This window comes from Bemisia tabaci, chromosome 9, assembly GCF_918797505.1.
Source record: "Bemisia tabaci chromosome 9, PGI_BMITA_v3".
Classification (NCBI taxonomy): domain Eukaryota; kingdom Metazoa; phylum Arthropoda; class Insecta; order Hemiptera; family Aleyrodidae; genus Bemisia; species Bemisia tabaci.
Window position 1 is genome coordinate 42,662,384 of NC_092801.1, and position 24,843 is coordinate 42,687,226.

At 38.6% G+C, this 24,843-nt stretch overlaps 1 protein-coding gene across 1 annotated transcript; it reads left to right on the forward strand.

Moving 5' to 3' along the window:
* Positions 1 to 8,662: 8,662 nt before the first annotated feature.
* On the forward strand, positions 8,663 to 23,244 carry LOC140225541 (cathepsin L 1-like). Its single transcript, XM_072304753.1, has 4 exons — positions 8,663 to 8,827; positions 10,659 to 10,879; positions 16,078 to 16,174; positions 22,709 to 23,244. Exons 1-4 carry the CDS (start codon positions 8,722 to 8,724, stop codon positions 23,242 to 23,244), a joined length of 960 nt encoding a protein of 319 aa, XP_072160854.1. The 5' UTR covers positions 8,663 to 8,721.
* Positions 23,245 to 24,843: the final 1,599 nt, after the last annotated feature.

Consider the following 24,843-nt stretch of genomic DNA (forward strand, 5'->3'; position numbering starts at 1 on the left):
CAAGGAGGGTATCTGCACCGAACACCTAATCTCTTTGCTTTTTCTGAACATAGAATCGGCGGTATAGGTGCATCCGGGAGTTGATCCTCCTAGGCAATTGCCTTGTTCGTAATCAGGCAATTTGCTCAACAGCTCAAAAATTTCCTTGCAAAGAACGTTAGCGTCGACCCTCCTTCTCGTCCATTCATCCACTGTCATTGACGTCAACCCGTTCGTGAGATCTATACAAGGGTCAGGCTCGATTTTCTCTAGCAGCCTCTGGAGGGCCTCATCCTTCGTGTAGGGAAAATCGGATAGTGTTAAGAGCGTTCAAGGATTACGTGACGCAATTTTTTTTTTTGCAAGTAATAAAATTTCTTATTAAATATTCACAAATTGGAACTAGCAGAGACAGGTGCTAGCCCGAAGGCCTATCTAAGTACATTCTAATTTTGAAGATAAAAAAAGAAGAAAACTTTCAAGATAAAGTGAACTGGATTACATAAGCGGTTCTACGGGGGTGCCAGTGGGTGCCGGGCTACCCCCGAGCAAAAATTAGAGAAAGACAAAAGACATTATTGAAGAGCTCAAGAGGGTGGTGCCGTTTGAACGGAGAATGCACCTGTAACGTCATGATCATTTGAGGGTGAAACTCTTATTTTTTTTAAATACGTACATAGTTTATTCCCTCGAAAATTGAAGTGCACGAATAAATATAATTACCTTTACTTCTATCTTACTTTTTTATCTTCTACCTTCACCTCTATTTATTGTTTTTTTTAACCAGTATGGAATTTAATATAAAAAAGACCAAATTACTGCTTTTAAAGATTCTGTATTCGCTCACACTGAGAAAAAATCCCAGCAATTAATTGAAAATGTTTTGAACAGAATTAATATTGATAGCCGTGTTTTACAAAGATTCTACTTTTTTCTTATGGTAAGATTGTAGTTTTGATGGAAAGTTTTGCTAAAAATTTTCTACATTGAATTTATAGGTATTTAAGTAGAAAGGAAGGAGAGAAAAAAGGAAAGGAGGGTAGGAAAGGGATACAACTTGAGGGCCGAAACTTAGGCCTCCCCTGAGCGACCGTCCCCTTCGGGGCCGGTCTCCGACATTTTCCACCTCTGGGCACCCCCAAGCATGAAGGTCTTGAACCGCCAATGCTGGATTAAATAATTGGTCTTAATCTAAAGCTGTGATGGTGTCCTGGAACCATCTGCAGGTACTACATCGGGATGGGAGTTATTAGTATGCTTTACTACGTTAGTTAATCCTTTATAATATTTGCTCTTAGTTTCTAGAGTGTCTTTTACGTATGTATATAGTATTTGCCAGTTTTCCTTACTCTTAAGCATTAAATCTAATACAGTAAAAGCTCGTTAAAACGAAATACGGTTAAGACAAAAATTCGCTCAAGACGAAATTTTTTTCGGTCCCTTGACACTTCCATAAGAGTCAATGTAAAAAAAATACGGATAAGACGAAATTTCGAAATTTTGACCCGTAACCAAAGCCGGTTAAGACGAAGAAAAATTTCCGATTTTTCCCCCTGAAATTGGGTGAAAACGACATAAAAGAGCCAATTCTTAGGGAAAATAGACTCAGTTTTACGCACCTTGACATAAAAAGAGTAGGTTGAGAGTAGATCGTGGGTATCCTCTGTTTTGCTGGATGACTGAGATGCAATCGACAGTTGACGATAAACCGATTTGCGTATTTTAAAAAAATTCAAAATTTGGATTTCGTATTGTATAAAATTTAAAAATTTAAAACTGATAGATAATAATCTTTCAAAAAGTCATTCACTTAAAATAATCTTTAATTTTAGTTTGTGTGGATTTTAAAAGCTGTCCGGATATTAAAACTGCTTCCAAATTTTGGAGGCTGTTGAAAACTGTACCGTCCACGTCATTTTGACTGACGAATGTCCTAAGTTTGTCCAGTGATTTTTGAGCCTCCGTGACACACATTGGTTGGACATTATTTTCTTCACTGGCACTGTTTTTATCCTCACTTTCACTGTTCACACTAAGATGACTTTAAATCTCATGCCGAAAAAGTTCGTCTTAAGCGGAGAACGGTTGAGACGAAAAGCCGCTTGTGACGGAATTTTTTTCGGTCCCTTCAATTTTCGTCTTAACGAGCTTTTACTGTATATTAAATGATGCAAACCTACACCTCCCTTTTGAATCACGTAACGCTGGCCTGACCCTTACCCCAATTTTCGAAAAATCAAGAAATCGACGAGGAAACAGCTTGAGGAAATTCGAGTTTTCTTTTGGAGTTATTTCACAGCACGACACTCGTTGTGACGGCTGGAGCTGGGTCATGCGCTGAAAAGACTCATTCGCGGGACGGGATTTTTAATTTTTTGCTCATTTTTTTCAAAGGCCCCCACTAAAAAAAAAACTCCCGGCGTTTTTACCAAGGTCCGTTGGCACCTTTACCATCTCACTTTTTTTTACCAATTATTGGTAATTTTACCAAGACAGACTGGTAAGCTTACCTAAAAACCGGTATTTTTACTGTTTTTTTCAGGTAAGAATACCACTTTTATTGGTAATCAATTCCCGGTAACTTTGCCATTTTATCTCGGTAATTCTACCGCAGTCGATAAAAAATATAGGTGTTTTTACCAAGGTCCTGTAAAATTACCGAGAAAGTTCAATAATTTTACCGAGGTTTCTCGGTACAATTACCAATTCCATAAATGGTAATTTTACCGAGAAAAAACTGGGATCAAATAGAACCCTGAATCCTTGGTAATTTTACCCTTTTCTTAGTAAATACACCGAGATTTTTTTTTTTCAGTGCCCCTCCAGCTCGGATTTGTTACGTAACGCTGAACTTGACCCTCCCCCTTGTAACGCACCGTAACGCTGCTGGCGCAACCCCCCTCCCTCCTAAGTGCGTTAAGTAATACTTGAACGACTCCTAAGGGGAGACATGAGTAGAGTAACTTGATGGAGAGAGCACATTTGCTGCCAACCTCACATTGCCGAAGATGATTTTTCTTGAAACTAACGCACAACTAGCAATAAAATTAATTTAACACGTTGTAATAATGAATATGCATATGAATATCCTGTGCAAAACGCGAATAAAACTACATTTTAAGTCATTTTTTGCTTACATTTACTCACAGCGTTCGCCATTGTTGGGTTCCAAGAGCTCCATGAAGCTCAAGATGAAGGAACCAATCATAATCGATAGCCACATGCCGATACTCTATCAAGTTACTCTGCCGTGGTAAGGAAAAACGCCGTATGAACCTTCAGGCGTTGCCAAACCTCTATTTTTAAAACACAAACTTCCTGCTGAACTTAGGTATGAATATATTTCTTCCAATTTTTCAGATAATGTCGGAAATTTTACCTAAAGTTCCCGAAAATTGCAAGGAAAAATATCCATAACTTTCCTCAAAATTTAACGTTAATGGAAGGATTTGACAACTCTCGAATGCTCATGCGACGTTTTCCCTTGGCAGTACTCTAGTCCCGATCTTTACAATTTAAAATTTATTCAGGAAGTTGGTAATTTTGCAAACGAGCGTTAGTGTTGAGTAAAAAACTGAAATTTCTCGATACAGAGGGAAAAGCTCATTCGAACACCATTTTCCCTCGAACACATGTGTTGTTTGGTGCAACTCTAGAAATAGGTTATAGGCACTATATAATCGGTTTTCAAAAAAGTTTTAAGTTAATCAAATAATCTAGAAATAGGTTTCAAGTATCATTGCAATTTTAGAAAAGCAGCCTTACTTTTAAGTTACGAAATTTACCTGATCTCCATCTACAACAGAAATAAAACAAATGATCGCCCCCAAAATACATCGCACGTCCATAGCCGGAGGATTCGAACTGTTGAGGGAACAACAAGAACATTAGGTTTTTAAAATGGTTAGCAAACTCTCAAGAATTAATGGTAGTAGGAGGAAAACGGCGATATAAGAGAAAGGGTTAAAAGTATTGAGTGCAAAAGCTTAATGGAAATCGAATCGGTTAAAATCGCTCCGGGAAATTTTTCCTCATCCATGTTTTCCGTAAGAACCATTGCACTGACGCAGAATTGTGTCATCGTTCTAAGGAAAAACGAACAAACATTCGTCAGTTGTCAAATTTCTCCTGATAAAATATTCAGTTGTGGAAAAAGTTATGGATACTTTTCATTAACATTTTCAGAAATGTTAGGTAAAAGTGTGAATAAAATTTTGTGAATAATTCAAGAAAATACGCTCATTAATCTTTGAGAAAATTCGATTGTTATCAAGAGGAATTTAGCAAAGCTTAAATAATAATCATACCGTGATTTTCGTAGCACGGCGGGTTCAGACGTCATTCAACAGTTTGACCGTCAGTCAATCTCCTATTTTTTAGCACGGATGGAGAGAGCACTCAACTTTTCCGACTGGAGGAATATTGGTACACGTCACTGTCAACAATCGTGTGTACTTATCAAGAGTCAAATTCATACCCTCGTCATGGTAAAACTGATGAAAAAAATTTTATTGTTGCAAAGGGGCCCTAGACAAAGTACGGACTACAGCATTGAGTCACCTAGTTACTACTCAAAATGTTACGTGTGATACCACGATGATGAAAACAGTATGTGGAGTCGGGGAATTACTCTTCAGGATTTTGAAATGGACACATTTCTGCTGAAAGGAACTATGTTGGACGTTAACCCTATGCACATTGTTCTTTGTCTTTGTTGGATAAATATATAGAAATATCGTCGCTGCTCAGACGAAAGAACGTATCTACACTGGAAAAAAAAGTAGCTTGGATCAAGCATGATAATTCTTGAATTTGCCGCCAAGAATTTTTTTTTATCTTGCTTTAAGCTGACTTTTTCTTGATACAAGGAAAATAATGTTCGGGTTAAGCAAAAAGGTAGCTTATATTAACCAGAAAAATTCTTGATTTAAGAAGAAATACTTCTTGGCGGCAAATTTAAGATTCTTTTTTTTTTTAGTGATACGTTTCAACCTAGTGAAATGCCCATCAACAAATATATGTTGGCAAGAATTTTGTTGATAATTTCAAACAAAAAATTTCATGGACTTTTCTTTGGATCACACCTAAAAATCACGAAAATTTTGGACGGAAATGGCAGAGTCGTTTTTCTGTGAGAAATATATTTGTTTGAGTTAATTTTGTAACGTTGGTATGGGGCTACGTTCTCTCGTCCAGGGAAAGAAGATACGTGTGACTAAATTGGCAACAGGGTAGGACTGGGTGACAGCTATATTTTCCTCGAAACTTGCCGGATTGTAAATTTCCGGCTGAAAATTTTTGAAAATAATTTTTTTAGACACAGATTTTTCTAGTTCCATTAAGCTCTTCCAAAATTCTTCATGAGCAGTTTTGTAGTTAGGCATAACGTTTCTTCGGATTTGGGTGTTTCCTTGGAAATTTTAAAACTACCTAGTGCGACACACGCACGGAAAAAGAAAAGAAAAGAAAACTCATCAAGCCATTCCATAGTGCAAGGGCGCATATACATCCTCATGTTTCGAAAAATATGGCTAGCATCGTTTCGTAGAAAAAGGCCGTTCAGGGAAAATTAGTTCCAATTGTTTAAGCACTGTTTTTCATTCTTGTAAAAGACCATATGGTGATATAGCTAGACTCTCGATTGATTTTTCTCGGTTACTGGGAATAAAAAAAAAATAATACAATGAAAAGTTATTTCCAGGATATTGTAAGAAAAACCTCCAGGCTGACCTACGTAAGTACTTCAGACTGTAAAAAAGTAGAGATGAACATGGAACAAAAATATTCAATTTTCTCTCATTTCACGTTTTTCCGGATCGAACGTTTTTCCAGAGGAGCTGATTTTTGGTCAAAACTCTATCTATCTGCCAAGTTGAAAAGTATGCGGGACCAAAAAATTAACCCTGGTAAAAGTGAGATATTGTGACGTCACTCTGATGTCATAAACACATTTTACTATGCATGTCTTAAAGCAGTGCGATGTCACTATGATGCCCACTGAACGCTCTGTCATGTCAGTGATATCATATTGACGTCTGAATGTTCAGAGTGATGTCGGAGTGGCTTTACAAGGATTTGTTCCATACATTGTGATGTTACAATGACGAGGTCGTTATGTTCCATTTTTACTAGGGAAAGACTAAATGGACTGCATTTTGCAATTTGGAACTATAAATTCTAGCCCGGTTTAAAAACAACATATGTGCCATTAGTTTCCCTATGCACATGAGTGTTTTTTCAGATGAGCCAGAATTCATATAGTTCCAAATTGCAAAATGCGGTCCAAATAGTCCCATGGATCCACTCACTTATATATCCTTTCCGAAGATCTGAATAAGGGTTTGAGAGCTTGTGGTGAGCAAGCTCGAAAAAAAGCCCGGAACCCCAATAGCTTTTGTCACACTGTCAAAACTAACCATCAAAATATCAAGGTCAGGTGTTGTGATTGGCTCATTCGATGATTTGGACCAATCACAACACTTGACCGTGACATTTTGATAGCGTGACACAAGCTTGAGTATGAGAAGACTCTTGCCGAAGCCAATCGTTGTAAGCACCATGAAATCGACGTTCATCCAGAAGACTATATGAGACTATATTTGTAACAATAGCGGATGTGAAAAATTACCTTTGCGAAACACATTCAAAAAACTGTTTTGGCATCGAGAAAATTTTGAGAGAATACTTGAAATGTGATCTTCGAGATCTGTACATTATGCCAGAGCCAAACATATATTAAATGTTTGAGTGAACAAAACAGTTTTTTAAGCGTGTTTCGAAGAGGTAATTTTTCACATCCGCTATTGTTACAGATAAGTCCTCATATACGAGGATTTTTGTTTGAGCAGACCCATATGAAAACGCGTGGTTTTGATTGGCTCGCCAGGGCCGGTGTGGACCTGACAACTAAGTCGCATACAAAAGGCTTAGTTGGGCAAGCGCTAATAGGTCAGTTGCGCTGGTCATAGAATTATGTTTTGATGCGTATATTTTTGTTCAGTCAAATCAGCCTGTAATAATTGGACTACATTTTGCAATGGGTCAATTGCGCTGGTCACAAAATCGTATTTTGATGCTTGATTTTTGTAGATTAGCTGAAAATAATTAGATCTGTCCAAACAACAACTTTCTACGTTCGATATTAATCGAGATATCGCGCTTTGAAAAATTTGGTTTATGACGTCATCCACCGCAGTAGTGACACCCTCGGGTTCTTCAACCTGATTGTTTTCATTTAAGTTTCATGTTGAGATACCAGTGCAAATGTGTGTCTTCTTGCCAAATGAAAGCGAGGTGGAAGAAACCAAGGGCGTCTCGACCTCGGTGAATGACGTCATTAAACGAATTTTTCAAAGCGCGATACATGGAGTAATATTGAACGTAGAGTTGCTGTTTGGACGGATCTTATTATTTTTAGCTTATCCACAAGAATCAAACATCAAGACAGGATTCTGGGACCAGCGCAACTGACCCATTCACACCCCCCCCCTTCCCCTGTTTCTGGAATCCTGGCCGTAGTGCATGTTCGTAAAAAAAGACAGAGCCCGTATGTCATATTCATTCCTCTCCTGATTCTTCAAATTAACCGCCATAAACTGTCGTAAGTCGTGGTAATTAGACGCATCCATATGAACCGATTGCGATTCAAAGCACGGAACGTTCATATAATGGACCACTAGATTAGGTACGAATTTCAGCATTCTGATACATGTTTCTTAACCAAAATTTTACGTAAAACACGGTACACGCAACGAAATTTACCGAAATGTACTCCTTACGAAGATATTTAATGATTCTTGATGCGTGAATTCAAACCATCCGCTCATGATAACTCACTGCTTTACGTGATTCACATCGCGCGCTAAACGTTTATCATGACAGTCTTGGCGATATAAAAATCTGGCAACCTCAATATTGACGCTTTGGCTCAGCTACAGCAAATTGCTTATAGTTTGAACAACACATGATGGGAAATGAACATTACTCGATTGAGAAGCTTGTTGAAACCGTTGTAGTGCGCGATATGACTCACGGAGACCTTTGAGTTTCTTGTGAGCGGGCAGTTCAAATTCCTCGTAACCAGTGTGAAATAAAAACGTTAATATCTCCATTAGGAGTTGGTTTCAGTATACTTTACGAAACATGTAACCGGTATTTTTCTGTATCGTTGATAAATTTCTGAAATTTCAAGATTTTATTTTTATGAAATGTTTCTACCTTGGTTCTGTTATTTTCGATACTTGCGGTACAATCCGCCGTGCTGCACCGCTGGTAAAGTGGTGAAAGCCTGAGAAGTCAAAACCCCTTCAACTCCGTCCGTATGCAACACGGACATCCTTGGAGGTCGAATAGTTGTATCCAGGCGCCGTGATGGAATTCGTTCAGTATTTGTCGCACGCGACACCAACTAAGAGCGTTTTTCTGGTCTTTTTCTTACCATAGCGTAACGTCAGTCGTCCAATTGAACGGAGTACAGCAGAAGAGAACCTAACCATATCAGTTAGGAGTTGGTTTCAGTAATTTTCGTTGCGCGAATCGTGTTTTGCGTGAAATTTTGGAACATGTGGAACATTAAGAAACATGTATCAGAATGCTTAAATTCGTACCTTGTCTGGTGGTTCGTTTACAAAATCGCCTCTGTATGAGAATGATGGGTGGTGCACTTTTCAGGGTAAGCATCCGAGCTTCGCCGAGTTCACGAAGATACATAACAAGAACTACGCTTCGGAGGGGGAGAAGGCGATGAGATTGGATGTGTACCAGTCCAACTTGAAGAAAATCGATGGGCTTAACGCTAAAAAGTTGCACGGAGTCGATTATGGTGCCACCCGCTTCACTGATCAAACACGTAAGTTTTGAGCAAATCCAACATGAATATGTTGAAAAAGCTTGCCAAATAACTGAAATGTTGGACACGTGCACTGAGAAAAAACTATGGATATAATTACGGTATTCGTGGTGTTCAATATGCACTCTTAACTGGATTACATTTTGCAATAAGGAACCACTATTTCTAGCTCATTTTAGAAACAGCATATGCACCATCGGTTTCCCGATGCAGATATGCGTTTTTATGGAAGAGCCAGAGATAGTGGTTCCTTATTGCAAAATGTAATCCAACTAGTAGTGGCCATAACCAATAATAGTGATATTTTTACCGGAGGAATCGTAATTTTACGAGTGTGCGGTAGTATAATTACCATTTAATGGTAAAAATATCTCTATTATTGGTTATGGAAACTACTAATTAAGAGTTCATATTGAACACCACTAATATGGTATTTATAACCATAATTTTTTCCCCAGTGTACTATTTTCAGTAGCAGAAGCGCCATAATTGCGTTTGGGCACTCGTGTTGTCACACTTCTCAAACTTGTCTAATTTTTTACGTAAACTTATCGAACAAAACCACCTGAAAATTTTACTTAATGCTTGTTTCGTTATCAAAATTAATGCCTGAAGTTTTCATGAAAGTATGTACGAAAGCTGTGATGAAAAAATTAAAACGATTGCGAGCCGGTAACACACAGTATCCCAAGTAGCATGCAGATATCCCGATGAGTTGCAATTTGATCGGAGAACGTGTCGCGATTAAACCGACGTCGATGTATTGTCGGATGAAAAATTGCGATTTCATCGCATACATTTGCTATAAAATCGCGATTTTATCGACGGCGATTTATCGCAATATTATCGAACAAAAAATCTTGATAAATTGTGATAAAATTTCGATTCTATCGAACGCAAATTCATAGAGATAAAATTGCGACAACATCGAGGATAATTGCTCAGATGGTCACTTTCCGGCCATATTATCACAAGTGCCACGTGACGTTTAAAAATTCCCGCCGCCATTTTATTTTTTTACAGAGAAATTGTTGGTTGAATCTGTTTGAAAATTTTACTGAAATTTATCGCCAACCCAAAGAAAATCCAGTGAAGTTTTCGGACAGCTTCGTTGAAAAATTTCTCTGTAAAAAAATGAAATGGCGGCGGAAATTTTGAAACGTCACGTGGCGATTTTGATACTTTGACCGGAGGGTTACGAAATATTGACGATCCTAGCAATTTCATCGCCAAAAAATCGTAAAAAAATCACAACTTGATATCAAAATATCGCGATTATTTCGTTGAAAAGTGCTACTAAGGCTAAGCAAGAATGGTGCGTGTGACTTCCTGACTGGAGGGCGGAGATATGTTGTTTCTAAAACGAACCAGACAAAGCAGTCATTTATTATGAAATTTAGTCCCTTTGGCCGTGTATTACGAGGGTCGTCCAGATATTAAGTTTACCCGTTCAATATCTCCTAAACTAAGATAGGTAGAAAAAATCTGTAAACATCGTTAAAAAGTCATTACTCTTGGCTCTCTAACGCGCTATATATTTTTATTTGGCTCGATAAAACTCTAGAAAAAAGGGTTTTCCTGAACTCACCTCCTCTCCGCACGGGTCCAAAATTTTACGGAGCTTCGTGGGTACAGGAAAACCCACTTTTCTAAAGTTTTATCAAGCCAAATTTAAAAATCTATAGCGCGTCAAAAAGCTCAGAGTAGTGGCTTTTTAACGCTTTTCGCAGATTTTCTCTACGTATCTTAGTTAAGGAGATATTGAACAGGTAAACTTACTTTCTGGACGACCCTCTTACTTACCTCATTCTTTTTATTTGTGCCCCTTCAGAGGATGAATTCTTGCGCAGTCATACAGGTTTGAGGATAGACCCGAAATATAAAGCAAAAAACAGCCTGTTGGGGTTAAATTTGGCCGTTGGCGGCAAGAAATCTACGATGAAGAAAAGGACGAAGAAGGGAAATGCGGCGAGTCAGAATCTTCAAGAAATCTCGGACGGCTACTTTGACTGGCGAGAAATCAGTGTCGCCTACCCCTCCATCGATGATCAGGTCGTAAACACTCCTCATGATCGTGTACTTGTCGAAGGCAAATAGTCCAATCAAGCATTTTGTCAAATGCCTAGACGAATAGTCAAATATTCTTACTTACATTGAAATTTTGATTTTTTATCCTAATGTTAGACAAAATAATTCGTTGCCACTGTAAGAAAGAATTCTCTGTAAAAATATGCAGCATAAAACAGTATTTTAAACGGGTTTATGATCCGGAATGCATATTTATCATGAAATTTTCAGCACGTCATAAAACATAGAATTTTTAAAATTTTAACATTTAAATGTATCAAAGGCATGAATAACGGAGACTTCGCGGATTTGGAGATTTATTTTTCCATAATATTGAAAATCCGTGATTTTCTCGCCATAATTTTACAGAATTCCGTGAACTGGCAAAATATGCCTTAATGGCCTTGGCATTTGATTAAATGCCTGATTTGACTAATTGTCTTCGACATATCGACGGTGAAACTACCAAACCACGTATTTCGTTTGCGGTGTTTAAAAATCTACGCTCGCATTTTATTTTTTTGAAGTAGACCAAATCAATATCATTCCTTGAAATTTGCACAGAATTTTCTCCGCACGATGAGGAAAAATCACAAAAATTTTCGAGACTGGACGTTAAGTAGTTTTTCATTTAAAAAATAAAGTATGACAGGAAGTCTGCGACGTCGCAAACCGAGATACGTGGTTTGGTAGTTTCACCGTCGATATATAATAACACGAAAAGGAGCATTCAGGAATTACGTAACGCTCTAGGGGACAGGGATGTGGGTTTATACCTGCGAAACGCTGCGTTACGCGGAAGGTCAGAGCCAACTTTTCGTGACCCTCTATTGGTGGAAAGCACGAAAACTCTTAAGAAAGTTCGCTCGTAAAATACTTGTATCATTCTCACCCTCTCGACCGTATTTCGCCGCTTCCCTCACGAAAGAACGTAACTACCTTTCAATGTTGCCAAATTTCTCCTCGTAAATTTCATTTTTACCAGGATAATCTCAGTAATTTCTAACTGAAAATTTCCTCGATTTTTCTCCTGACCTCATGCAAAAATCAGAGAGGTTTTGGACGAAAATTGCATGGATGTATTCTTGTAAAAAATGAATTCTTAAATTGGACTAAATTTTGCAATTTGGACCTATAAATTCGGGCTCATCTGAAAAAACACGTAAGTGCATAGGGAAACTAATGGCACATACGTTGTTTTAAAACTGGACTAATTTATAGGTCCAAATTGCAAAATGTAGTCCAATTCAATCTTACAACCTTGAAATGCAGTTACGACCCTTGTTTCGGAAACGACAATTTGTTACACTATCGCTAAAAATACTCGTATACTTCAAATTTTATCAAGGTTTATTTTCAACCATTTGCCACAATTTTTGTGATCCATGGGGGCGGGAGTCTGACAAGCGTTACGCATTTATTAAAGGGGGTCCGAGGTTGCATTATGAAGCGTTACAAGGGGAGAGGAGGGTTCAAAAGTCCGAAAGAGTGCGTTACGTTATTCATGAAAGCTCCCAAAGTGGTAAATTTACACCAGCAATTTTGAGAACATCGTAGGTACCTGCGCATTGTAATCCCGGATAAATACATCTTTCTTCAAAACTACAACCTGGGTTTGATTTATTAGCACCGCTGAATAGAGCAGAGAATTCTGGAAATTTTAGCCCAAGTTTGACCGTGGAAACTCAAAAATCCAGGGCGCTATGACGTCCTAAAGTTTTTAGACAAAATTCTCAAGTTTTAAGTTATTTTTTTCAGTGAATCGAGGTAGAGGATTCTGACATCAACGCCGAAAAAGAGCAGCTAGCGTCCTCTGTGGTGCTAAAAAAAATAGTTTTTTAGCGAATAAACTAACGAACAAACTATAATTAAATTAACGCTTGAAGGAAAAACTTCTTCGATTTTTCTTCTCTAATAACAGAATATTCCTTAGAAATTATGTCAAGGAATGAAGGTTGCTGGTTTAGTGGTTTATCTTCAAAATTGGACGTATTTCTGTCAAACGGAACTATGTGCATTAAGACATGAGCCCTGAGACCCATAAGAGTATATTCATAACAGGGCTCACGTCATAATGCACATAGTTCTGTTAGGCAGATATACGTCCGAGATCCGCGGTTTTGCATTTTAGCCGTCAATATGAGGACCTGCTAACTACGCAGTCCTAAAAGAGTAGGCGGTATTCGCTTATATGTTAAAGTTCCTTCATTTCTGGGCGATACCACATCAATGACATGGGGCTCAAGTATGTTCTTTCTTTCTCTCCGCATTCGCACAAACAGTGAGCGTCCCTTCCCCTCTTCCCAATTTCACCGTTTTTGAAGCTTCCAAATTTAATACATACTACCAATGCAATTTTGTGGAGATCATTCGGTTGAAAAATGACTGAGTCATGACGCGAGAAGTTTGCGTATCTCTTAAACCTCATTTAGACAGGATGAAAAATATTACTACGTTTAAATGACCTTTCTTTCTAATTTCTTCCACATAGTTCTCACCAATATTTGGTGAGCACTGGATCAAAGTCATTTTTTTCATCTGAAGGTGTGAGCGGTTTAATTGATTTTTGCACCAAAAGAGAACGTATAAAGGTACATTCAGATCCGCGTGTATTTTGACCCCGCTCATAGCAGTATTCAAAGCCACGCTTTCAGAGTTTTAAATCTCAAACCATCGACTTTGTCGATGTTTAAAAATTCGTCACCTTCCGGCCAAAGTATCACAAGCGCCATACGACGTCTCAAAATTGCCGCCGCCATTTTATTTTTTTTACACTGAAAAAAAAATCTCGGTGTATTTACTAAGGAAAGGGTAAAATTACCAAGAATTCAGGGTTCTATTTGATCCCAGTTTTTTCTTGGTAAAATTACCATTTATGGAATTGGTAATTTTACCGAGAAATCTCGGTGAAATTATTGAACTCTCTCGGTAATTTTACTGGACTTTGGTAAAAACGCCACTATTTTTTATCAACTGTGGTAGAATTACCGAGATAAAATGGCAAAGTTACCGGGAATTGATTACCAATAAAAGTGGTATTCTTACCTGAAAAAAAACAGTAAAAATACCGGTTTTTAGGTAAGCTTACCAGTCTGTCTTGGTAAAATTACCAATAATTGTAAAGAAAGTGAGATGGTAAAGGTACCAACGGACCTTGGTAAAAACGCCGAGGTTTTTTTCAGTGTACAGAAAAATTGTTCAAGGAGGCTGTGCGAAAATTTCACTAAATTTTCTTGTGCTGCCGATAAAAATCAGTGAAATTTTCAGACAGATTCAACCAACTATTCCTCTAAAAAAAAAAAAGGCGGCGTAAAGTTTGAAACGTCGCATGGCGCATGTGATACTTTGGCCGGAAGGTGACGAATTAAAGGCGGCGGGCCGTAAAATGCCTCGCTGAACACTGCCGTGCTAAGGAAGAACGCAGTATGAGCCATCAGGCGTTGCCAAATTTCCTTTGAGAAATTACGAATTTCTAGACTTTTTTTTAAACATTTCTCCTCCGATTTTTGAAAGGATTTCCTTCCCTCCGAAAGGATTTCGTTCGTAATTTGATCTAAAAAGTCTGAAAATTTCATGAAAAAATATTCATAACTCTCTCCAAAAATAAATATTTTCTTAGAGGAAATTTGGCAACATTCGAATGTTCATACGGTGTTCTTCCTTGGCACGGTAGCACCCCGCCCAACACGGAAATATTTTAAAAATATTGCTGAAATATTGTCAAAAACATTTTAACAATATTTTAACAATATCGAAATAATATTGCTGCAATAGTTTGTTGTCCGCCCCCCTGACAATATTGCAGCAATATTGTCAAGGTAATATTGATAATATATTTTAAAAATATTTACTTGCGATGAGGTTATCATATTCCATATCCGTGTGCGCGCACTCTAGGAGACGTCTTTGGTACTAATTTTCTTTCTAATGTACACATGCGTCCAGGTTGTGGATCGTAGAGTTGTTACTGACCTTAAAATCCGCGCCGTCCTAGTCGGGATTAGAACCCACGCCTCGGGGTGGAGTTGATATCCGAAGTCCAGTACTTTACCACCAGACCAGCCAGGCTTGATGTAGATGGGCCCGTAAATTCAATCTCTTAACTATCGCAGGCCTCTGAGTCCGTAATATGTTTGTTTATTGACGGATTCTTATAATATTTTACCAGAATTTATTATTTATTATTTATTTATTATTTTTTATTTCATCCTGTAATTTGTGTTTCAAATTCTTTATTAATTGTACTCAACATATTCCTATTCATGTATTACAAATTTTCGTTTTTTTTAACTCTCTCTCATTTTTTTCTTTACCAAATTACTGTTTTTTATAATTGCGTCTTTTTCCAGTTTTAATTATTTGAGCTTTTTCCTAGTTTGAATTTATGTCGATGTATTTATGTTATGTTATTTATTTTTTTCCCTTCTTTTTGTCTTTTCTTCCCCCCCCCCCCTTTCTTTTTTCTAGCGATTGATTTTAGTAAGTTCCGCAAAATAATTGGTAAACAGAGCAAAACCATACGCTAATTTGGCAAACATTTTGAAAATCTAGCAAAAATTTTAGCCATAATAGCATAAACTAGTAATGTTAATTTCGCAAAAGTATAGTTGCCATTTTCGCACAATAAAATTACCACTTTTGCAAATTGTTTTGTCGTTCTCGCCACGAGGGTGGGCATTTTAGCAAAAAAAGCAAATTGCAGAAATCGCAAACCATTTTTTGCCATTTTAGCAATTAATTTTTAAATATTACAAAAATATTTATAAAATATTTTTAACATAATATTAAACAAATATTTTTAAACTAATATTTCTAAAATAATTTTAAAATATTTTGTAAATATATTTTACAAACTGTTTTAAAAGTAATTACATAAATATATTTTGTAAATATATTTAAAACATTTTTATAAATATATTGTTACAATATTGTCATGAAATATTTTAGCAATATTGTCAACATATTTCTGCAGTGTATTTAAGGAAATATTTACATGACAATATTGTTTCAATATTGACAATATTGCTGCAATATTTCGTGTTGGGCGGGACAGTAGTAGCAGTATCTCAGTTTTGAGTTTTTTTGCACACCTTTTCCCGGAACCTAAGGTAAATGTTCTGCACTGCATTTTTTTATCCATGAGTTTACACTCATTTTGACATATGTCTTCATACCTGTTTTAGAAAAAATGTGGTGTTTGCTGGGCTTTTGCTTCTGCTGGGGCTCTTCAGGTTCTCGCATCCTACAACGCGGATGAGGAGATCAAACTTTCCAAACAACGTAAGTATGACAATCCACAGAAACTTGGCTGCAGTGGCGATTCCAGCATCAAGTTGGCAACACTCTCAATACTCAATATACATCCATTGAATATATCGATTCTAAATGAGACAGGATGCCTCATTTCGATTCGATCGTTTAACATGAATTTAAATGGAGAAAAACCGGTGTTGCCAACTTGCAAGAATCGCCTCTGCATGGTTGTATCTCATGATAGAATTTGAACCATTAAACCGTGAACCGTTTGGACGGTATCCAAACACTTTACCCAATTTTTTTTCCCGATACCTAGTTTAGCCAACAAAGAGCCTCCCAAAATAAGGGCTGACATTCGCCCTTTTTTCAGTATTCGATTCGACCATCGAACCAGGATTTAAGTGGAAGCTTATAAGAACAGAAAACTCAGGAAAAACTTTCAAGATGAGTATAGGAACCGTTTCCGAGTTATGGGAGGGGGGGCAAAGGGGTCGAACTCCGGCCTTATTTTTCGCTATTTTCTTGTTGAATTGATGTGTCTACGGGGTTGTTATCGTTTTTTACATATGTTATACACATCGGCTCCTAAGTATTTTTACCGCAAAATCGTTTCCAGGGGGGTGGCCACCGGCTTTGGCTTCGTAGGGGCCAGGGGGGCGACCCCCGGCTTTGGCTCCCTAGTTGTCAGGAGGCGGCCGGAAACCACAATCAACGGGATTTGTTATCCACCCGAAGTTTTACTTGACCGGAAGTCGAAAATCTTAATTTCTACTCGACGGGAAATGTGCCCCAATCGAAAACTTGACTCAACTGGAAATCGACCAGACCGGAAATGTGTTCCAGCCCAAAATTTGGTTGCTCTCGCATGGAGAACAACCAATTTCAATACCAATATATCATTGATTTTCCTAAAAAAATCGCAAAAATTCGATATAAGCGATTGACATAACGTTAACGTTAAAAATCGATTCTACAAGAAAAAATACGTAGGTGTCGGTGTTCTACAGTCATATTAGGTGCATTTAGTCATCCATGAATCAAAAATGAAGAATCTTAAAAAATCGATATAACCTATCGATATATCGACTCGTCAACATTAAAACTCGATTTTGCGTGTAAAAATACGTAGAAAACGGTGTGTATAACATGTGTAAACAACGATAACAACCCCGTAGACACATCAATTCAACAAGAAAATAGCGAAAAATAAGGCCGGAGTTTGACCCCTTTGCCCCCCCCCCTCCCCCATAACTCGAAAACGGTTCCTATACTCATCTTGAAATTTTTTTCTGAGTTTTCTGTTATTATAAGCTTCCACTTAAACCTTGCTTCGATGGTCGAGTCGAATACCGAAAAACGGGCGAAATTTTGGGAGGCTCTTTAATCCAAGTTAAACATTGGCTGTGTTGCTCAACTAGCCCTCAAAGCACCACTACAAATAAGACAAAGAAGTCAACACAACATAGAAATAGAACGAAGAAAGGGCTCGCTTTGATGACGGCGCGGAGATACAACTATTCGTGCTGGGTGGATGTCCGTTCTGTATCTGAGAAATTGAAGGCGCGATGCGTTAACTCGCAACGCTCCGCTCTATGCTGTCAGTGATATGTCACTAACATTTGGGAGAGAGGGAAAAAAGCAAGGCCCGATTACATATCTCTCCTATCTTCGGCTACTTTGCTGACGAGCCCTTACAGCACCACTACACATAAGAAAAACGGAACCAACACCATATGGAATCGGGGCAAGGGACAGAACACGTGTTGATGACGGCGCAGGGATACAACTATACATGCTTGATGGATGTCCGTGTTGTATCTGCAAAATTGAAGGCGCTAGGGTGTGAGGCGTGAGCTCGCGATGCTCCGCTCTTGGCTGCAATGAACTGCCGCTCTGGTTCGGAAGACATACTAAAAAACAAGGTCAGATTACGTCTCTCTTGGCTTCGGCTGTGTTGCTCACGTAGCCTTTGAGGCTTCACTACAAATAAAACAAATGGAAACGAACACATAATGGAATAGAGCAACGAAAAGGAAGCGCGTTGATGACGGCGCAGGGATACAACTATTCGTGCCGGATGGATGTCCGTGTTGTATCTGTCAAATTGAAGGCGCGATGGCGCGAGGTGTGAGCTTGCGATGCTCTATTCTATGCTGCCAAAGAATTGTCGCTTTGATTGGGGAGAAAAGTTTTAAAAAAAAAAAAAATAGACCCGAAAGCATCTTTCCTACTTTCGGTAGTGTTGATAATGTGTTTGATTATTTCTTCTTTTTCCCCTGTTTTGATGTCTTATTCTTTTTTTTTAAAGATGTGTTTGTGACCTACATCTGAAGTTCGGATGTACCGGCCCATAAAACCCGCGGGGCGCGTGTTGTCAGCGAACCCTGGGTCAGTTAGACCCAGCTTGGGCAACCAAGGGTTACATTTCATTTTTGGCGAAATCTCAGCACCTGAATCATTGTTTGTAATTGGACTAAGTGAACTATTAGCTCAATAAAAATCGCACAAAAATCTATTGGAGACTAAGTGAACTATTAGCTCAATAAAAATCGCACAAAAATCTATTGGAGACTAAGTGAACTATTAGCTCAATAAAAATCGCACAAAAATCTATCGGAGAAACTTTATAAACGCACTATAAAAACTATGGACCAAAAAAAATTGGGGAAAGTGTCTGGTCACCATTTGGACCGCCCCAAGTAGAAAGGAACCAAGTCACATCGGCTACTGTCAAATTTAACTGGGCAATTTTATTTTTCACGTGAAAACGGTTGTGCGGATTTTTGTGCAAATTTCAGTAAATTTCCTGCACAGCACGAAGCGAATTCCTTAAAGTTTTCAAAGGAATCCGCACGAACGTTCATCGTTAAAGATCAAATTACCCAGTTAAATTTGGCAATGACTGATGTGTCTTAGTTTCTTTCTGCTAACTGCTGTCTATTTACTATAGGTTTGTCTTCACTTACAAACTAGAAGCTTTTATAAGGCTAATCGATGCCTTTTTTGGCTCTCTCATTGGAAGGCCTGGCCTTCCAATGAGAGAGCCGAAAAAGGCATCGATTAGCCTCATGAAAGCTTCTAGTTTGTAAGTGAAGAAGAACCTGTAGGAAATAGACAGCAGTTAGCAGAAAGAAACTAAGCCACATCCGCCATTGCCAAATTTAACTGGGTAATTTAATATTTTATGAAGAACGTTCGTGCGGATTCCTTTGAAAATTTTAAGGAATTCGCTTCGTGCTGTGCAGAAAAGAGCTTGATGCAAAAACGGCTTTTTTCGCCCCCCTCTGGAAGTTCTTCAGACTTTGTCTATTGATTACTCATACTTGAGCGCTTCTTTTCCCAAATTTTCAGACCCCCAAAAAATTTTGGAGGGGAGCTAGGGGGGGTGGAAGTCAAAACCTGTGAACCTCGATATCTCTTGAACAAAGAAAGTTATCGAGGTCCGGTTTGGACGAAAAATCGTCTAAAATTGCATACTTTAAGATTCTAAAGGTCGAAATCCCGATATCACATTTTTAAGTCAACATATGTGCTTTTTTCCAGTTTTTAGGTCTAGAAAATTTCTTTTAAACGAAAAATTTACAAAGATCTCAATTTTTATTTGAACCAAAACCAGTTTTTTAAATTGTTCGTCTTTTTCCGCATCCAACGAGTGGTCCATTAAGCTGGGGAACCAAACGGTTCCGGAGTTATGATCGATTGAAGTTTCCGCTCAACGCGCGCCGACCGATTTTCGCGCGCAAAAAAGTCGGATTTGACTGTTATTAGATCAGATTGAATGTTCAAACTGAGCAAAATGCTTTATTAGGGACTCTTGAGGGTCGCTGAGTTCAGAAATTACCGATACTTCCAAAAAATTCACGTTTTTAAATTTACAGCTCCGCAGCGCTATTTTAGAGGCCCACTGAGCGCCGACCGGCCGCTCAGTGGTCCTGTCCGAAGCTGCAATTTTAAAAACGTGAATTTTTTGGAAGTATCGTAATTTCTGAACTCAGCGACCCTCAAGAGTCCCTAATAAAGCATTTTGCTCAGTTTGAACATTCAATCTGATCTAATAACAGTCAAATCCGACTTTTTTGCGCGCGAAAATCGGTCGGCGCGCGTTGAGCGGAAACTTCAATCGATCATAACTCCGGAACCGTTTGGTTCCCCAGCTTAATGGACCACTCGTTGGATGCGGAAAAAGACGAACAATTTAAAAAACTGGTTTTGGTTCAAATAAAAATTGAGATCTTTGTAAATTTTTCGTTTAAAAGAAATTTTCTAGACCTAAAAACTGGAAAAAAGCACATATGTTGACTTAAAAATGTGATATCGGGATTTCGACCTTTAGAATCTTAAAGTATGCAATTTTAGACGATTTTTCGTCCAAACCGGACCTCGATATCTTTCTTTGTTCAAGAGATATCGAGGTTCACAGGTTTTGACTTCCACCCCCCTAGCTCCCCCCAAAATTTTTTGGGGTCTGAAAATTTGGGAAAAGAAGCGCTCAAGTATGAGTAATCAATAGACAAAGTCTGCAGAACTTCCAGAGGGGGGCGAAAAAAGCCGTTTTTGCATCAAGCTCTTTACTGAAATTTGCACAAAAATCCGCACAAGCTGTGCAAGTCGGGTGAATGATGAGCCTCTTTGAAGCGTTTAGTTTGTAAGTGAAGAAGCACCTCACGATACGGTTTGTCGATCTAAGTGGATTTTTGATAGCCTGCTGGAATGCCAACAAAGTAAATTTCTTTCAAAGAATGTGCAGGTTGCGAGAAGGAAAACAATTAAATCAGCTTCCTTCCAAAAGGCAAATGTCAAGGTTTTTTTTTTTTTTATTTTTAAACCATTTTAAAAAAATTATTTTTAAAAATGGTTCCTCGACCCAATCCTAAAACTACCTCCAAACAGTTGAAGACGATGGGTGGCTGCTGCCTAACTAGGTATACAAAGGAATGCATTTTAACCAGGAGAATCTTGGGCATTTCCAACTGAAAATTTCGCTGATTTTTCCTTCGAGCTCATGTACAAAGCAGAAAAATTGTATAGGACAAAAATTGCACAGGTGCATTTTTGAAAACATGATGGACTGTTTGAGTCAATTTGACAACCTTGGAATGGAGAACGTCCGGGAGACGTGGATCAGTGGCGTGGCGTACTTTGCGATATATCGATTGATGTGCGATTTAAACCTATGAAACAGGATCGATAAACAGGGTGTTCGCGACGAACACCTTAATAATGGATTCTTTACAACAGCCTCAAATGGGGAAATATCAAAAATCGACCATTCACGCCTCGCCACTGAGACGATATCTAAAACGGGAGATGCACAGGATGTGCTGATTACGGGACGAGACTTATATTTGCGACTACGTGACTAGAATGCGCGCGTCAATTTATGAGTTTGATAACCAAAGTAAATGAGTCATATGTTAAGCTATAGCACATAATTCGCCTCCTGGACGATAATATTTGACTTCTTCGTTGGTCTCACCGTAAACCGTTGAAATCCATCAATTTGAAATTTCGACTTCACCTCAGGACTTGAATTGATGCAATCGATGTCAGAAACTTCATCCTTCACCAGCAGTTTTGCCTCGTCATTTCTTTCAGTTTTTGTGTTTTGTCAATTCAAGTCTACTATTTTTGCAATTGGCTGTGTTTTAGTGTTTCGTTTTTTCGAAGTAATTTCATTAAAAAAAAAAAAAAAAAAATCTGAACTCTGATTGGCTCCTGCTTTCACCGATTAGAGTACCTATAGCGAGAGTATGGACAGATCGCTTCATGTAGGGCTTAGGGCCCAAAAGTGCAGCCACCCTTCTAACCAACTTCGAACGCACAAAATTTTACTGTCAGTCTGCAGATTCCAATTCTAAAGAAGATGGCGAAGAATGTACATAAACGAGCGTTCTTCCGCAAAAATGAGTAAATTTATGCAAAAACTAAGTCAAATACTTGCTTTATAAACGATGGTTCGTAACAATTGTACTAGTAAATCGCTCTGGATAGTTGAAATTTATAGGTTGGCTGCATTTCTGGGCCCTAACTTTATTCGCGGAGGAATCGGTGAAGGCCAGATGGATTTTCGGAGTTTCACATCTGTCTATACTCTCTCCCTACAGATATTCTATCACCGATCATCGGCATTTCTCATAGAGTACATAGAGTCGTAATGTAAGTGGGAGAGCTGGCGCCACTTTTAAGCATTTTCCATGTCCCGAATTCCGAGACTCCTGTGTGACGCCGGGTCACTTTTTCGATACATAATCGATTGTTTGCGATACACGGGTACCCGGCCATCCGATGACAACAACAACAACAACAACAAAGGGGATAGGAATTACCACGTATTCCACACCGCCATTTTGGATCGAAAATGTATCGAAAAAGCGACCCGAACTCGGCGCACACCGGGCTCGGAATTCGTCGAGCAGAACATGGCGCCAGCTCTCCCACCTACATTACGACTCTATGTACTCTATGGCATCTCTCTGCACTGATCAATTCGTTTGATGAATGATATTTGATCGCGAAAATTCGCTTTATGATCATTTGCCTTCCTTTTTGTTTTAACAGAGTTGATTGACTGCACGGCGCGCATGTCTCTGGACCCAGGCAAGGACATGTGTCGCGGGGAGGACATACCGCCGTCTCTGGAACTGATGAAGAGCCGGGGGTTGGTGGCGGAGGCGGACTACCCCTTCACGAGCGGGGCCGGAAACAGCACCGGCGCTTGCCGCTCCCAGCTCTACAACCCCATCGCCAAAATCACCGGCTACTCCGAAGTCTCCAGCAGAGCCAAAATGGAGGCCGCTCTTCCCGACAGCCCGGTCATCTCTTGTCTCCGCATCCTACCCGAGTTCCAGGTCCGCCGGCTCATTCTTGAAATTCATAGACAAATCCATAGACAAATCCATAGACGAATCTATAGACGAATCCATAGACGAATCCATAGACGAATCCATAGACGAATCCATAGACGAATCCATAGACGAATCCATAGACGAATCCATAGACGAATCCATAGACGAATCCATAGACGAATCCATAGACGAATCCATAGACGAATCCATAGACAAATTAATAGACAAATCCATAGACAAATCCATTGACAAATCCATAGACGAATCCATAGACGAATCCATAGACGAATCCATAGACAAATCCATAGACAAATCCATAGACAAATCCATAGACAAATCCATAGATAAATCCATAGACAAAGAATACATAAGAAGTGTGGAGCGATCCTATCCCAACTCAAGTAGCAGTGATCGCGATAAATAGCGGTTTTACTCGGTTGGTTCCAAGGTTGGTTCCAAGCATCTTCCCAGGACTCTGGACGCAATTCAAATGTTCAGAAAAGTTCCTCTGGAACAATTACTTCAGCTGACTTTTCTCTTGATTGGATTTTTTACTTTCTGCGACCCATTCTCTAATCAAGCTTAGTGTAGGATGGGGGAAGGGGAAGAGGAAAAAATCCTTCTGCTTCACGGATTTTAAAAAGATGCCGCGTTCAGTGAGTGAAGCTGAAGAATGAAATAAAAATGTGAATTTACAAAAATAAATTTTTCAAAAATTGCAGATTTTTAGATAGAATTTAGTCCTGTAGAAATAATTATAGTGAGCGTGGATGATTAACATACAAATTGCTGAATATCCAAAAAAAAAATTCGTTTAGCCAGATCCGAATGAAATGACAAAAAGAGTATCATCAGAGGTCGTTATTAGCTTTTAATAGAGGAAAGCCCGAAAGCAGATCAACCAAAGTACTACATGATAAATAGATATGATAGTTGGATTATGATGTCTATCAATCCGGTTTTAATTTTTAGATGTGTGTTATATTGCAGATATTATTGCCAGCAGAATTAATCGAAACATTTCGACGGTCCCAAGTAGCAGTGATCGCGATAAATAGCGATTTTATCGGTTGGTTATCGCGATTATATCGGTGGCAATATGGACCGCGTTAAACAGAAAGGAACCAAGCCACATCAGCTATCGCCAAATTTAATTGGGCAATTTAATGTTTTACATGAAAACGGTTGTGCGGATTTTCATGCAAATTTAAGTGAAAATTTTCCATGGTACGAAGCTAATTCCTTATTTTCAAAGGAATCCGAACAAACGTTCTCCCGTAAAAAATCTAATTGCCCAGTTAAACTTGGCGATAGCTGATGTGGCTTGGTTCCTTTCTGTTAAACTCGGTCCATTTATCGAGATATTATCGCATTAAAAATTGCGGTATACAGGGTCATTCAAAAGTCACGCACCACTGGTCATAGCTTAAGTTCTAAATATGATATAAATTTGCGGTTTAAGACGTTTTTTCTCTTATTGAGGGGGAAATTTTTTTAGGTACTCTCCAGATTTTTATCCCCTTGGGGGGCGGGGGCAACTCAAAAATTTCAAATAGCCACCCCTCTCATGGCCAGTGGTGCGTGACTTTTGACTAACACTGTTAGCGATTAAATCGCTGCAGATCGCAATTTTTGGTTCGATAATATTGTGATCAACTTTCGTCGATAAAATCGAGACTAAATCGCCATTTATCGCGATTTTTTTTTCGAAAATATCGCGATAAATTGCATAAAGATAAAATCGCAATAAGATCGAGGATAATCGCTCAGATATTGATGATCCGGGCGATTTTACCGCCGATAAAATCGCATGGCTATTTTTCCGTTTAGAATTGCTACTTCCCGAGT

What these genes read in the sequence shown, in the direction of transcription:
- LOC140225541 (XM_072304753.1), top strand. Translation starts at nt 8,722, where the DNA reads ATGAGATTGGATGTGTACCAGTCCAACTTGAAGAAAATCGATGGGCTT. An exon ending in CCGCTTCACTGATCAAACAC is followed by an intron (nt 8,828 to 10,658) that starts GTAAGTTTTGAG and finishes GTGCCCCTTCAG; the next exon opens with AGGATGAATTCTTGCGCAGT. An exon ending in GATCAAACTTTCCAAACAAC is followed by an intron (nt 16,175 to 22,708) that starts GTAAGTATGACA and finishes TTGTTTTAACAG; the next exon opens with AGTTGATTGACTGCACGGCG.